This window comes from Halichoerus grypus, chromosome 7 (assembly GCF_964656455.1).
Source record: "Halichoerus grypus chromosome 7, mHalGry1.hap1.1, whole genome shotgun sequence".
Lineage (NCBI taxonomy): Eukaryota > Metazoa > Chordata > Mammalia > Carnivora > Phocidae > Halichoerus > Halichoerus grypus.
The window spans coordinates 119957484-119972890 of NC_135718.1; the positions used below are offsets into that span (position 1 = coordinate 119957484).

At 52.1% G+C, this 15407-nt stretch overlaps 1 protein-coding gene across 4 annotated transcripts in view; it reads left to right on the top strand.

Moving 5' to 3' along the window:
• KCNH1 (potassium voltage-gated channel subfamily H member 1) overlaps positions 1–13259 on the top strand; it is a 366381-nt gene extending 353122 nt beyond the window's left edge. For all 4 annotated transcript variants that reach the window (XM_036095708.2, XM_036095709.2, XM_078078153.1 and 1 more), the window contains one exon: positions 7326–13259. In XM_036095708.2, the coding sequence (XP_035951601.1) occupies positions 7326–8177 (852 nt within the window). In that variant the 3' untranslated portion in view covers positions 8178–13259. The remainder of the gene's footprint in view (positions 1–7325) is intronic.
• The last annotated feature ends 2148 nt before the right edge of the window (positions 13260–15407 follow it).

The following is a 15407-nucleotide window of genomic DNA, read 5'->3' on the forward strand; positions in this document are numbered from 1 at the left end:
TCTGGGCCGGACGGGCCCCGGTCGGTCCTTCTGGAAGCCCTGACCCCTCCCTGGGTTGTCCACACGTGCATGCTGCCGTGGAGAGGGAAAAAGCAGCACTTGAGTCCATAATGAGCCATTCGGAGGGGGGGTTAAGAAGTGGCCTTTTCCAAAAGCAACACCCAGCCCACTGCCTTATCTAATCAGTCCATCTCCACTTGGTTTTTCCATGTTTTCAGTTTCGTAAATGGCCCCGTTTGTTAATCTTCATGTTTTATGCTCTGTCGTAAAACCAGGCAGGGCTGCTGGCGGAGGGGGCTGCTGGGAGAGGAAGCGATGAGGAAGAGGCCACGTCACCAGGGCCTGCAGGGACAGGAGGCTGGGGACCTGCCTCCGCCCGTGCTGCTCTGCCCCCCAAGTGGCTTGGGTGTGTGCCAGCACAGGCCCCAGCTCCGGGAGGAGAAGAGGCCTGGCTCCCCCCGTCATGGAGCGGCCGTGTGTGTGTGTACCCCGCCGAGTGCCCTGCACGCTGTAAGCGCTCCGTAAATGTTTGCTTGGCTTTGCGTCCTCCGTTCCAGACTGCAGACCTCTTTTTGTCGGATCAAGGGAAGGAGGAGCCCAAAGTGACGGCAGGGCCTATCAGGCCTCTTTCAGTCCTCCTCCAGGGACTAGGGGTTCACTGGGTCTCACTGAGGCCATCCCCCGAAGCCCCCCCTCCTCCCCGCCCCCGCTCAATCCCAGGCAGCACATAGGAGGGCCGAGCTGCAAGTGTGGGCTCAGGCAGAGGGGTGCACACGGGGCTGGGGTGGCGTGAGGCCACACTCCTGTGTGAGCATGGCTTGTACAAACGGAAGACAGCAGAGTGGCTGTGACCTCACTAGTCATCAGTCCAGGGATTCTGAGACCCCAGGCAGCAGATCTGGCTCAGCTAGTGTGCATCGGAATCACCTGGGAGCTTGTCGCCAATGCCGGTTTCTGACCCCTGCTGCAGGAAGGTCTCACTCGGTAGATGGAGCCTCTCCGGGAGGTTTGAATGACAGCCAGATTTGAGAACTGGTGATCTGGTCCAGCCAAGGAAGGACACGACTTACCCAAGGCCACACAGCAGCTGGTCAGTGACAGGGTTGGGACCACTCCAAGCCTGTGCTCTTCCTACTGCTTCTCCATGTTTGGGATTGGGGGCATGTGTCTGAATCTAATAAAAACCAAAATAAATTCCTTTTGGTTTATCTGTGGTTTTCTATGATTCATGCTCAATCTCTGTTCATTTATGTAAACCACTGAGAGTTGACATTATGTATATATTTTTGCTTCCAACCTGAGCTCTTTGAAGCAACTGGGCTCCCACTCAGCTGCCCTCCCCTCACCCTCTATGCTGTCCAGACTCCAGGTGGTCCATTCCCTCCCCAGCCTTGTCTTTCCCCGACTTGTGAGGCTGGGACCCTCTTGCTCAGTGATGCTGAGGAGACTCCTGCCCCCCGCCTTGGTCTGGGTCTGGGGCTTGGAAAGGGCTCAGGCTTGAGAGGGGCTAGGCCCTCCGTGAATGGAACCCAGAAGAGCATCAAGGGTCCTGACTCACCTCAGACTCCAGGGGGATTGCTTTTTCAAACACACTCGAAGTAGCTACTCAGAAAGCCCTGTAGCTTGATGAGCCGGGTGTCTGTTTGGTTCAGCTCAACAGCCATCTATCAAAGGCCTCCAGGGCTCAAGGCTGTTGCTCAGTGAGCCCCCAGAGGGATGCAGAGATGGATGAGTGAGGCACAATGGCCATCCTACCCTGGGGCCCCCTCTGTCTCCCCAGGCTGCAGTAAGTCATGAGCCGCTCCACATTCTGCGGGGGCCTCCCGTGCCCCACACATCAGGCAAAGGAAAATATATGCCCCTCTGGGCCCGCAGGACTCCGGCTGGCCAGGAGCGATCCAGACTGATCCTGTCATTGGTGACTGGAACCAGGCCAGCCTGTCGCCAGGTTGTGGCCTTTCTGGCGGGTGATTAAGAGTCGCTTGTAACACTGTCTCCAGACTGACCCCTGGTGCTGTGACCCCAGCTACCCGTCGCCAGTGGAAGGACAGGTGATGGCAAAGGCGAGAGTACCAGCCCGCCCCCAAGTTCTGTTTTTACCTATAGCCGTGTGACTTCCATCTAACACAAAGCCTATTTTATAATAAGTGTTGAACGTCTCATGTAATTGATCGAGTACTATACTGAAAAGGAAATGCATGGTTGTGTGCGACAGAATGGGCCTATGTGGCTCAGTTGTCCACCCTGGTGATCGCCTGGCTGACTGGGAGCTGGGGCTCACTGCCTCTGCCCGGCACCACGAGAGAGCATCGTACTGCATATTGCCGGCCCCAGCAAATGCATAATTCAAAGTATAGTTTCCAGTGAATGTGTATCCCCTGAGCACCATCGTAAGGTAGAAATATCGTAAAGGGGGGCCCATGAGTTCACTACTCTTCAAGAGCATATCTGTTGTGCATAGAGAAGTCCACTTGTAATCCCTCTTTCTCTCCATTAGACCACAAACATCCGAAACAGATTTGTCTGTGTGTGTGTTGGGGGATGGCATCACATCATTCCTTTCACCCCAGCACGGGCTCACAAACAGGGAAATGGCCATAATTTATTCCCTGACATATTCAGTGATTCACTGACCATTGATTAAGCACTGTATGTATCAGACATGATACCGAAGATGAAAAAAAAACAAACCAAAACCTGAATAAAGCATTGTGCCTGCCTTCAGAGAGCTTCCCCCTAAGGAAAAGACAAGCAAAATGCTGCTGTTCATGATGGTTGCAGTGATCTATGACAGGGCCAAGGGCTCCTAGCAGCAAGGATCTTTGACCCCGGGGGTGGGGAGAGTCAGGGAAGCTCGTTGGAGGACATGACTCCTAAGCTGAATCCTGAAGTCATATAGGAGTCAGGGTGAAGGGATGGGCCAGGAGATGAGATGGCATGGAGCTTCAAGCGGGTGAACGGGGCTTTTCAGGACCTGAAATTGCTTGGTAGGATTGGAGCGTACCCAGGTTCCTGAGGGGTGGGAGGCAGGAGAGTTGATTACGCAGCTTCGTTCGTCCACTAGGAGGCGATGGAAACCCAGAATCCCGCACACTGCCGCTTGGCAGTGAGGGCAGAGAGAGGAGGCACCATTTAACTGGAACATGGCCTTCCCATCCATCAGGGCGATGCACAGATAGAGGGTGCCCCCTTCCCCCACATGAATATAATTTCAGTGTTTTCCAGAGGGGGTTTCTAGGGATCACTACCCTTTCAAAGGAGGGGGTCTAGGGGAAAGGATTTAAGAAATGCTACCTGCAATATTCTCCTCTTAGACATTCATAAAAGACACATTAACATGGTAAGGCTCTGAGAAGTCCTGCAGTAAAGCAACCAATTTAACATTGCAGTGCAGCTCAAATTTATTTTATCTTGAAATTTCTTCTCCTCAAGATCCCCGTTAAAACCTCATGGAACACTTTGGAAAAGCTGGATAGACTTGTTCCTCAGGCCTCCATTCAGCGCCTGGTCAGAGCAGACAGCACCCTGGGTTTGGGGCTTGGGCTCTTGCCTCTCCTTCCTAGAGTGCCACTGGATCAACTCCGAGCCCACGGACAGCTGTCGTGCCTGGCGCCGGCAGCACGGGCCTCATTGTCGGGAGTCACGTGGCCACCCCTGCCCCCTCAGATACGAAATACTTGGCCAAATGTGTGGTCATGGCTGCCTCAGAGACGAAGATTCCAAGACCAGCGTCTCCAAAAACACAGGTGAAGTTAGTAAGCAGAACCCCAGACCCCAGGACCACACGAGCTCTGTGTCTGCTGGGGGGTTGCTGGTCTTACTCATGGATTCTCAAAGGAGGGCTCGGGCATTTTTGCAGGGCAGGAAGCTCTTTCCTGGTTCATCCACCCATTGGGTGTTCAGGTGGGGCTGTCTCCAGCACACAGGATGGCTGACAGCAGCGCTAGGAGGACACTTGGGATAAGCCAAGAGACTTCGGCACAGAGCCAGACATCCCTGTCTCCTTCTACGGAGAGCCCCAGCCCATACGTGCTGATCTGCCCCATTGACACAGCTACGACATCTGAAAACGTTGCCTGGGTCAGGCTGGGCCCCCATCCCCTAGTCCAGGATCCATGGGGCCTTGGGTTGAAGAGCAGAGGCTGTCCCGCCCCTCACAAGCGTCCACCACGAATGCATATTAACGGCCTTTGTCAGTCTCCTGGTATACTTCATGTACAACCTCTTGGGATAAGTTCTGTGTTGCTTCCCCGGTGTCTAAAGAAGTACTGCCTTTTCTTTAGTCTTCGAACATCTCACGTCTCAAGCGCTGCCCTACCCGTTGATGTTGAGAGAGTTGCTGAGAGGACCGTGTGTGTTCCAAGCCAGTCCCTTCCTTTAGATCATTGATGATGACATCTGGGCTTCCTCTTTCTGGGCCGAAGGCATTCTCCCATTGATTCATTAGCTCGTGTGTGTCTTTTATGTACTCATTTATTTCACAAATATCTATTGACGGTCCTGCATGTACCTGGCACTTTCTAAATGCTGGAAATAGTAGACAAAACAGACAAACCTGCTTTCTTAGGGTAGATAATAATTTTTTTTAAGTAGAAGATACAACATGGCATGCAGGAAACCTTTCTAGGCCCTCAGGGAGCTTTCAGAAATACAGACGTAAATAACTGGTGTCTTGTTTGGGAATGGTTGCTTCCAAAGAACAGAACCCCACTCTAACTCAAGTAAAAACAGGACCGTCGATACTGTTAAGAATCAGATGTCCTGCAGAACAAAGGGCAGGAAACGAGCAATCAGCTCAAGGCACCAACTCTTGGGTACGCCTACATTCTCATTCACTCTCTTTCCTTTCTCTTTTCTCATTCCCTTCTCTGTCCCACCTTCCTTCCTTATTCCCTTCTTCCCTCCTCCTCTCTCTATGAAGGGATGTGCCTAGGGGAGGAAACGGATGGCAGCTTTACTACAAGTGGACACAGAATAGAGAGGAATTAGGGCAGAGGAGAAGTGTGAGCACAGAAAAGGCGGTTGGTGTTGTGAGGCCGGAGGTAACTTAGAGCTCCATGGAATCAGGGAAGGCTTTCTGGAGGAGGTGCTATTTGAGCTGGGTCTTGGTGTTAGGGCTAGGCTTTTGGATGCCCGATGGAGAGCAGGGGCCACTCCCAGAGCAGAGCCCCTGGAGCAGAGGGAGGATGGGAAGTAGAAGCCTACTAACTCAGAGCCCTGGGGGAGGGGCAGAAAGGATCCTGATCCTTCTACTTATCATCCCTCCATCGCTATGATGCCTTTAGTTGGGTTTCTCTTCTCCTGAGTCCCACAGCTCAGATCTGCGGCCTGGACTATAGAAGTAGATGGAGTATAGCGGAAGGGGACCAAGGGAGGCAGGATTATTAAATCATTGCTGGGACGGGCAGGGCTGGGAGAAAGGCTGCCCAGTGCAGGCCAGAAAGTCATGCACTGGGACCCAAGTAGTGTGGTTTGAAGGTTTAACCAGGTGGCAAGGGGCACGGCAGCTGCCTCGCACCCATCTGTTAATGACCCAAGTGTCAAGTCAGCCAGCTGCAGGGGCTCGGATGGAGAAGGCAGATGACAGGTGTGAGCCTCCGGTCTGCCAGCGATTTGCTGATTGCACCAAGCGACTCAGCGTGTGCCGGGTTCCTCTGCATTTCTTACCGACCATCTTGTCGGCCATCTGTGAGGACCTAATGAGGAGCGCCCTCAGAGAACTCTGGGCAGGTGAGCTTCCTGGAAGAGAGGACGAGTTATGCACCATCTGCTCCTGGAGGTTAAAAAGGCTGAGGCCTCGAAAGGGTGAGGGAAGAAGGGTTCATAATAAGCATCAACCGTGGGCCAGTGCTGTCACATAAGTAATCTTGTGTTGGCTTCACACCAAGTCAGAAAAGTGGGGATTTTTCCTGCTTCTTAAGGAGGAAACTGAGACTCAGAAGTTAAGATGCCTGCGTGAGGTCACACAGCAAGGTGGCAGAGTGGGGATTTAATTCTTTCTGACCCCAAAGCCCGTGTTCCTGGCCTGCCAGTCCGTGTGCCTCCCTAAGACCTGAGAGTCCTGTGGCAGGTCCTCGGGGCGGCTTCTGCTTTGGTCTGAGGCTGCCTGCACAGGGCACGGGTTTCTAGGGTGTGCTGATGGAGAAGCTGCTGTTCTCCCTTACGCAGGCCTCTCCTCTGCTTCTCAGTGATCTCAAGACGGGTCCTCAGACCAGTGATTTCTCTAGCGATATGTTGCAAGTGGCTTCCCACAAGTTCAGACGTGGGACAAGTCAGCATGTCCCTGAGTGCACCTGCCACATGCCATGTAAGCCAGAAATTACACAGCTTTCCCATAATCCGAGGTCAGCCCAGGGGAATACCCTGTCATCTGTCGCTCTTGCTGCACTCAGGGCCAGATTCATGGACTGGTTTGCTGACTGTCTGTCCATCCTCTGCATGAAGCATTGTTCTCATCAGTGAGTACTTGTGGGACGTCTGATGGGTCTGGGGTTGGATGGCTCGGATACGAGTCGCTTACGGCAGACTTGTCTTTTATGTGACATTTAGCTACCCTGAACCTTGGTTTTCCTCTTCTCTGACATGAGAATGTGTCCCAGCGGCCTTACAGTGCCGCTACAAAGAATACATGAAGTAACATTCAAGTGCCTTACGGGCCATCCAGGTGGTTGTTAGTGTTCGGACAAGGCCGTGTGCAGGGCCATGGGCTCTTCCCCCGTGAGCCACCTGAGGACAGGAGAGGCTTCCAAGTGAGACTTGCTTTTGCTTTCACAGCCAGCCGAGCTCACTTAAGGGTCCAGATCTGCAGACGGCCCTGGCGGTCTTAGCCGTGGCCCTGCCTGGGGACTTGTCTGAACTTTCTTGCCCTGGAATGTGGTGTAGACCAGGGGTGCTCATGCATGCATCACCTGGGAAGCTTGTTACAGATTCAAGGGCTTCCTGTCTGGAGGTTCTAATGCAGCAGGAGGCGGGGTCAGAAAAATGATTTTTGAAAAGCTGGACTGCAGGCAAGGACAGGTTCACGAGGGCCCAGCTCAGGCGCCAGGACGGTCCCCGGAGGGGAGGCCATTTGGCATCTCCAGCCTCCCTCCCGGCATTTGGAGATGGAGAGCGGGGGTTTGTTTCTCTTGAAGAGGATGAGGGCAAGAGTCAATTCCTGGGAACGAGGGTCAAGGGTCGGGGAAGGCAGGGGCGGGCAGGCCCTGAGCAAAGCCCGGGGAGGCCCAGTAGGGGTGCGGTTGCGGGGTGAGTGCACGCAGCCCTTGGGGGCCCCAGACGCTGACTGCCCAGGGGCTGAGCTTTGCGGTCTTTCTGTCTCGCTGCAGATCGTGTTCCGGAAGATCAGTGACGTGAAACGGGAGGAGGAAGAGCGCATGAAACGCAAGAATGAGGCCCCCCTGATCTTGCCCCCGGACCACCCTGTCCGGCGACTCTTCCAGAGGTTCCGGCAGCAGAAGGAGGCCCGGCTGGCCGCGGAGCGGGGCGGCCGCGACCCCGACGACCTGGACGTGGAGAAGGGCAGCGCCCTCCCCGAGCACGCCTCGGCCAACCACAGCCTGGCGAAGGCCAGCGTGGTGACCGTGCGCGAGAGCCCCGCCACGCCCGTGGCCTTCCAGGCGGCCTCCGCGGCGGTGGCGGACCACGGGCGGCTGCACGCGCCCGGGGCCGAGTGCCTGGGCGCCAGGGCGGGCGGCGACTGCGCCCGGCGCAAGGGCTGGGCCCGCTTCAGGGATGCGTGCGGCAAGGCCGAGGACTGGAGCCAGGTGGCCAAGGCCGAGTCCATGGAGACGCTCCCCGACAGGACCAAGGCGTCCGGAGAGGCCACCCTCAAGAAGACGGACTCGTGTGACAGCGGCATCACCAAGAGCGACCTGCGTCTGGACAACGTGGGCGAGGCCAGGAGCCCCCAGGAGCGGAGCCCCATCTCGGCGGAGGTCAAGCACTCTTTCTACCCCATCCCCGAGCAGACGCTGCAGGCCACCGTCCTGGAGGTGAAGCACGAGCTGAAGGAGGACATCAAGGCCTTGAACACCAAAATGACGAATATTGAGAAACAGCTCTCTGAGATACTCAGGATATTAACTTCCAGAAGATCCTCTCAGTCTCCTCAGGAGCTGTTTGAGATATCGAGGCCCCAGTCCCCAGAATCAGAGAGAGACATTTTTGGAGCAAGCTGAGTGGTCTGTTTAAAAAAGAAAAAAAAGAAAAGAAAAAAAGTCAAAGATAAAACCCCACCTCCCTGCCCTCGACACCCACCCCCCCAACACACACACACCTACATGACCAACAACTTCCAAAGTGGGCTTTTCCTGACGGGAAATCTGAGCGGGACCAGTCGCTTAGGCACGCGCACGCTCTCTCGCTCTCTCGCTCGCTCTCTCGCTCAGTCTGGGAGCAGACGTGGGAAGAGGCGCGTGCTACCACCCTGCAAGACCGCAGCGGCTCTCGAACTGTCGGCACCATTTTGGAAGAGGGGGCATGCTGTCTAAAGGGTATTTTCCTTTATTTTTAAGGTTTTAACTGCCACGATCTTTGTAAAAGATGACAACCACTAGAAAAGAGGAGCAGCTATTTGGGGATCGGTGGGAGCGCCCCGGAGAACCTCTCACGTAGACACCAGGCCGGGCTCCTGCGCCAAGCACCCCGAAGACTGCGGCGGGCACGGGGATTTCCCAGCATTCCCTGTCCTTGTACAGCCCATGTCTGTCGTCACCTTATATTTTCCCACAGTAGCCATTTGTAACAAGCCCGGGACAAGGGGAGCTTGAGGGACAGGAAGGGCAGAGCCTTGCAACTTTCGGTCTCTAATGGTTAAGGCCAGGAAGCAGTGAGGGGCTCTGGGTGCCTCCCATTGACACCAAGAGCCAGGAATCCTCGGGTCTCCTTTCCCAAGTAGAAGAGCTGGAGAGGGGCCTTCAGGAAGCAGAGACTCTCTGGGCTGTGATCGGCAGCCTGCTGTCGTGGGAGAGACCACGGGGAGGGTTCCAGAGGCCTCAGGTGTACCTCTGGCCCTGCTCCGTGCCACTGTCCTCATCATCTGGGCCCCTTTGCTTCTTTCCCTTCTCAGCCCCCCCACCCCCAGTGTCCTGTGGCCTTCCGCAGGGTGTGCGGCATCGGCAGGAAGGGCGATGAGCCCAGAGCTGCTTTATTAGCAAAGCAGACACACACATACAACCTCAGAAAAATGATTGTAGCAAGTCCTATGTTTATATTATGATTCTCACTGGGATTGATGGCCCTTCAGGAATTTGTATTTTGTCCACTGCATGGGATCACTAGAGGACCCTTGGGATCCGTGCTCGGCCTTATTTTAAAACTAACTTTTTTTTCTCCTGCTACTCAGTAGGACTTCAGGAGAAACGACGAAGACTGCAGGGCCACAGTTGTACTTGCTTCAGGAGCAGCAGAAAGAGAATGAGGCGGCAGGTTGTCCAGCTGGCTCTGTAGGGTGACGGAGAGAGGCAGCTCAGGGAAGGTCTGAGCTCAGAGTGACGGTCACAGAGCCACCTGTGGGCCATCCAGGTCCCTATGCCATGATGCCTGGGGACACTCCACTGCCTCCTAGGCACGTGGGGTCAAATTATTCATGTATTTGGGCTTCCATGGGCATCTGAGAAAGGAAAGAGGTCTCTCCCAGGCCCAGTGGAACTAGCTCAGGTGTACACCTTGCAGAGAGGGTCAGGACCCTAAAACTTGACAAGCAAGATTGGAAGTTCAGCTCTAAGAACTAGCTTGGAGAGAGAATTAGGAGTACAGGGGATCTGGACTCTGGGTGACAGCAGGGACCCATCCAGGGCACTGGCTTTCTGCATCACCTCACCCTAGCACCTGGCATGGCTTTGCTGCACAGATCCTGAACCTGTGTTAATCCCCTCAGTACTGAAGGGGACCTGCCAGGGTGGGACCTGCCCTACCAAAGATACTCAGCATTTCTGAAGGTCTCCTGTCAGGGCCTACCTACCCACCTGCCCCTCTGGTCCTGCTCAGTGGCCATGACAGGTCCCAGGACTTGGCCTTCAGTTGTCTGTGCAGAATGGGGCTGTCCTCCCCTGGCTCCCAGCACCGGCACAGACGGCCCTGGGGAACAGAGGTCCAGGAGGTCGAGAGAAGGTTCCTTCCCCAGGGGTCCTGTGCACTTACGCAGCTTCTCATGGGAGGCTTACCGGGGTGGCTCTTGGCTTCCCAAGGCTGCAGCATTATTCAATTTAGCCTCAGATGGCAGCGTACAGAGGGGGAAGTCTAATTTCTCAAGGCCGAGTCCTGACTGTGACTCTGGATAAAGCATTGAGACTTTCGGTCTCCTTGAGAAGCTGCCCACTAGTCCAGAGGCTATAAAAGATCTGGAATCCCATCTGCCCCAGAATGTTCTAGTTTGGCATTCCTTCAATGTGCTCATTAGCCCGCTTCTGAAGTTTAGTCCCTACTACTTTCAAGTCAGGGGTCAGGGCAAGGGCCCTAATAACGCCATCATCCAGCTTCAGAAGCACTTGCCGGTTTCTCTGCGGGCTTGATGACGGGCTCCTGTCCAGCGCCCTGCAGGCCAACCTACAGGGGCCCTTCCCTTCCCCACTGGCTCTGCCAGAGGGCCCAGGTGTTTACTAAGAAATGACCCCCCACTGGGGTCTAAGGGGCAAAGACACCGATGTGCCAGGCTTGAAAGTCCACACTTGTTTTGGGGGAAAAATAAAGCTTCATGAATGTACTCGTGGACCGACTCCTAGGATTTGGATGGGGCTCATGACTGGAAGCCTGGATCCTGCGGGGGGAATGTGCTCCTCTCGGGGTCGCAGGGCCCCCACGTGAGCCTGTGGTGACAGATCACCACAGTGCAGCTGTGCGTGCTTTCAGCCCTTCCCACTTAAGGATTATAGGGACTTTCGCTTTGTTTCCTCTGAAAAAAAATTTTTTTTAAATGAGCCAAACCTTCTCTCTTTTCACCTTTATGACACGCACTTGGCCATGGGCTGCTTTGTGCTAACTACCTACTCTCGCCTGGACGCTGCTCTGGCTTCCCGAGCAAGGGCACAAGCTTCAGATACTGACTGAACTTTCCACTGTCCGGTGGCTGAAGGGAGGTTAGGGAAACACAGAGTCACTAGGTGTTGGACTGAACATTTAGACTTTAGAAGTTGTGCTGAGAGAGATTTACTTGAGTTCTTTGTTCCTTTCCGAGGAAGGGGGACATAATGTATTACACCGTCGCCCAGTACTTGCTGGTTACCTGATCTGGTACTTAAATTCCTTACCTTGAGTGTTATCCGCAGGGAGGCTCCGCTTCCCAGAGAGTGTCTCTGCTTTGGAGCTGAAGGTCCTGCCCCAGCACTGGGCTGCTTGTTGACCACGCTCTCCTCATCCCCACTGATGGAGGTGTGGGGGTGAGGGTTGAGTCTGTGGAAGAAGACGGCCAACGAGATGGTGCGCTCATTCTCGGTGGAGGACGCGGACTCCAGCACTGAGTACTGCTGGCCCATATACCTGCAAGGACGCCTCCCCCGAGTATGACAAGGTTCCCCCAGAAGGAAAGGGAGGCAGCCCTCTGGTTGAGAAGCCCTGGTTTCGTGCACAACTTTGATATCTGCACCTTCATCCACCCCATTCTCTCATGCTCAGACCTGGCTTGTTTCTAAGACCATTTTTTATACTCTCAAGCTCAGACTACATCAGTGTGCAGAACTTGTAGCCAGTAGCAGGCACCCAGTGGCTTAGAACATCTCTGATGCTACAACAGCATGGGCCCAAGTGTTTCAAAGCAGTTCCCGTTCCTTGTTATCCAATTCCTGGGCCTGTTTTACCCTCAGCTTTCTAGATCCTGTGTGCTGTTGCTGGCCTGGCCAAACATCAGGCCCTTTTCTGGAACCTTCTTTCAGAAGTGGAGCCAGCATGGCTCAGAGTAAAAAATGCACTGCGCCACGGCACCCCATCCCGCAAGCTTCCCCTCCTGAATCCTTTGGTGGAAGGTGAAGGTAAGGAGCCAACCGTTAGAATTTTTGTCCAAGCCTTTGTGGGGACTAAAAGAATGCCTTAGGGGTCCCAGGTGTAGGGAGAGCCTCCTGTCTCCTCATTGCATTGACCACCATACGGCACATGCACTCTCGGGAAAATTTTAGGAGCCCTGGTGGAGATACAAGTTGCTGATGTGCATTTGATGAATAGATTGTACAATGTTTTGCAATAAAGATGTTTAGCCTTAAGACCCTTGAATGGAACTCCAGCTGGGAGGGAGCTGCCAACACTCCCCCTCCTCCCTCCTCACGTCGTGTTGCTTAAAGAGGAGCCCACCGAGGGCACACTCAGACCCCAGGGTAGTCTCTCCTCTGTCACTAAATTGTACTGCCTTCTCGCTCGCTTCAATACCAATACTTTCACCAGCTCTTGTGCCCTCCAGCTGGGGGGGGGATTTCACTGTCCCCTCAACACCAACCACAGCCATCAGAAAGCACCATTTTCTCACACAAGGTATTCATGTTGAGGTTTGATTCCCACTTCCCCCCGCACCACCACACACAGTTCAAAAGAATCAATGTGAATTTGCAGCTTAAATTAGTTTCAAATGAAACTTCTTTCACATGCGAGCAAATGAGACTTATTCTGGAACCTCCAGAACTGGACTCGAGTGCCCCGCGGGTGCCAGACCCGGTGGGTGCCCTCCCCGCCCCGCCATTAAACTTTTCTTAGAGCCATTGTCTCTTTATCTGTGACTTCGGAGTCGGTCAACGGATCTACCGGTTGTTCAATGAGAAGTTCACGGATCTTGTATCAGGATATGAACAATGAGAAAGATCTTCATGAAGATGCACCCTCCCCCTGCCCCAATGAATGTATTCTCTTAATATTCAGACGTTGTATTTGTGCATCAGTTGGAGACAGCCCGCATCGGACGTTTCACCAGTGCCGTAAGGACACTTCTACTCCTGAGCAGTTCGTCAATCTGGGGCTTCTCCTTATATTGACGCTCTTTCCATCGAGTCCCGCCAAATCCTTCACTGGGTTTTTCTTTTTCCTTCGCATCTGCCACTTTGTCCAAATGAGCATGAATAGACAGAAGTGCAAATGAGCTGATACTATGTTTATGGTCAGCTAAGGATGCTTCCAGAAACTCCAGGGTGTGTGTGCAGCTTGGGAACAATAAGGAATATGCGGGCCCCTCCATTGATGATATACCCTTCTCAACATTTTTAAACAAGCACAAATGATATTTGTAAAAAAAAAAAAAAAAGTTTAATTTTATTTATTATGGTAATAAACTATTTTATACATGATACTTGCTTTTGCCTTTTCTTACATAATTTTAAGGCATTGAATTGGGTGCTCTGACCTAAGATGACAGAACAAGGAATGGTACTTTCTATTCCTTTTCAAGAGCTTGGGAGGCCCTAATTTGGAGAGTACAGTTTTGGGGACCTTAGGATTCTAGAGACCCCCAAGGTTGTGTGTGTGAGTACAGCACAGCGAGAGAATGGTTGTGAAGGTGGTTTGCCCTGTGATCCAGAAATAGGGCTGTGTCTGCTCTTCAGACGTCCGGAGATGCCTTCAAAGCTGGCATTGATTCAACACATTGATTTAACATGTATCTGAACGTGACCTCCCAATTAGAAGTGAACTTTTACATTTTAAACAGTTTGGGTTGAAATCTGTTTAAGATATATTAATGCTTCCCTGCCTTTTAAAATAGAGTGTAAAAAACATAACAATCTTTTTGGAGTGATTCCACATCAACCATATGAGTTCTGATCTGTGCTTTAATTCACGGATGGTCTCAGAAGCTAGTAAGGTAGAGGACTGCTTGCCCCTAAATGAACTAGTCCTATATACCAGCACTCTCGGTTTGGCTGTGGTTTTATGTATTTATTTGACACAGAGAGACACAGCGAGAGAGGCAACACAAGCAGAGGGGGAGTGGGAGAGGGAGAAGCAGGCCTCCTGCGGAGCAGGGAGCCCAATGCGGGGCTCGATCCCAGGACCCTGGGACCATGACCTGAGCTGAAGGCAGACACTTAACGACTGAGCCACCCAGGCGCCCCTTTAATAGCTCCAGAACTATTAAAAAGCAAGTTTTAATACTTGCTTTAGTAATTGTTTCCTGCTTGTGGTGAGATTCTCCACGGGACTGTCAACCTTTCTTGTTTCATGCCAGTGGACCGCATTTCAAGAAGGGCACTTTTCTTTTGTAGACAGAACTTAATTCAGGATGAGGAATCTGTGATCTGCAAGCCATATTCGGGCCTCTGCTTGATCTCATGGGGCCATAGTATGAATACAGCATTTTTAATGGTGTCCTCTACAACCTATTATTTCATTACACTGCAGAAAAGCATAATAAAAATAAATGAAAGGTGATAGTATTTAAAATTCCAAGTGATTGATATTCATTCAAAAGTCTCACCTAATGAAGCATTGAATATTGTTCTTTATATATCCTCAATAGTGAAAAAAAATCTCTCTTCGTGAATATGATTTTTATAATTAGTCAAAAGGACTAGTAATACAGAGCTAAGTAATGGATACTACATTCTGGGTGTCAAAGGGGTGTCAGTTATGGGGATTTTGTTGGTTTGTTTTAAAATAAAACAATGTCCCTGAAGAAGGGCCTCAGGTTTCTCAGTGCCCACTGAGGAAGGCCAGCATGTCAAGATGATCTGGCTTCTCAACAGTTGGTCCTATTGCGTGGATATGTTCTGGTACGTTTGTTAGAAAACAAACTCATTATATTATGGTTAATTTCTATATGTAGTCAATAATTACTATTTTATTTTTTATTTTTATTTTTTAAAGATTTTATTTATTTATTTGACAGATAGAAACACAGTGAGAGAGGGAACCCAAGCAGGGAGAGTAGGAGAGGGAGAAGCAGGCTTCCTGCGGAGCAGGGAGCTCAATGCGGGGCTCGATCCCAGGGCCCTGGGATCCTGACCTGAGCTGAAGGCAGACGCTTAACGACTGAGCCACCCAGGCGCCCCCAATAATTACTATTTTAAATAAGCAAGTGAGCAGTCACAATTTCTTTAAGGGAAACCCCCATCCCACTAAATTACCATCTTGTATAGATGTATAGATCATTATACAATTAGATAATGTGATGGATATATTTTCTTTCTAGGCCTGCAGTCTTTAATAGAACAAAAGGCTTTCTGCTATCACTTCAAACAAATTAATCTGAAGGAATAATAAAATACTTTGAAGTCTTCTTGCACGGTCCCAAGAATTAGTCAAAATGACCAAGAAGAGTTGGCTGTCCTTCAGATCGTGCTTGCAGCTCTCTGGCCTACCCACAGAGCTCGGTTGAGGTCAGAGGATCCTGGGGCTAGAAGTGACCTTAGGACCTTGTCTAGTTGTTTTCCAGCCCCACGCCTGAAGCTGCCCAGGGCTGATGGCTTGTGCAAAGTGACATGTCAGATGCTCCTCAGCTG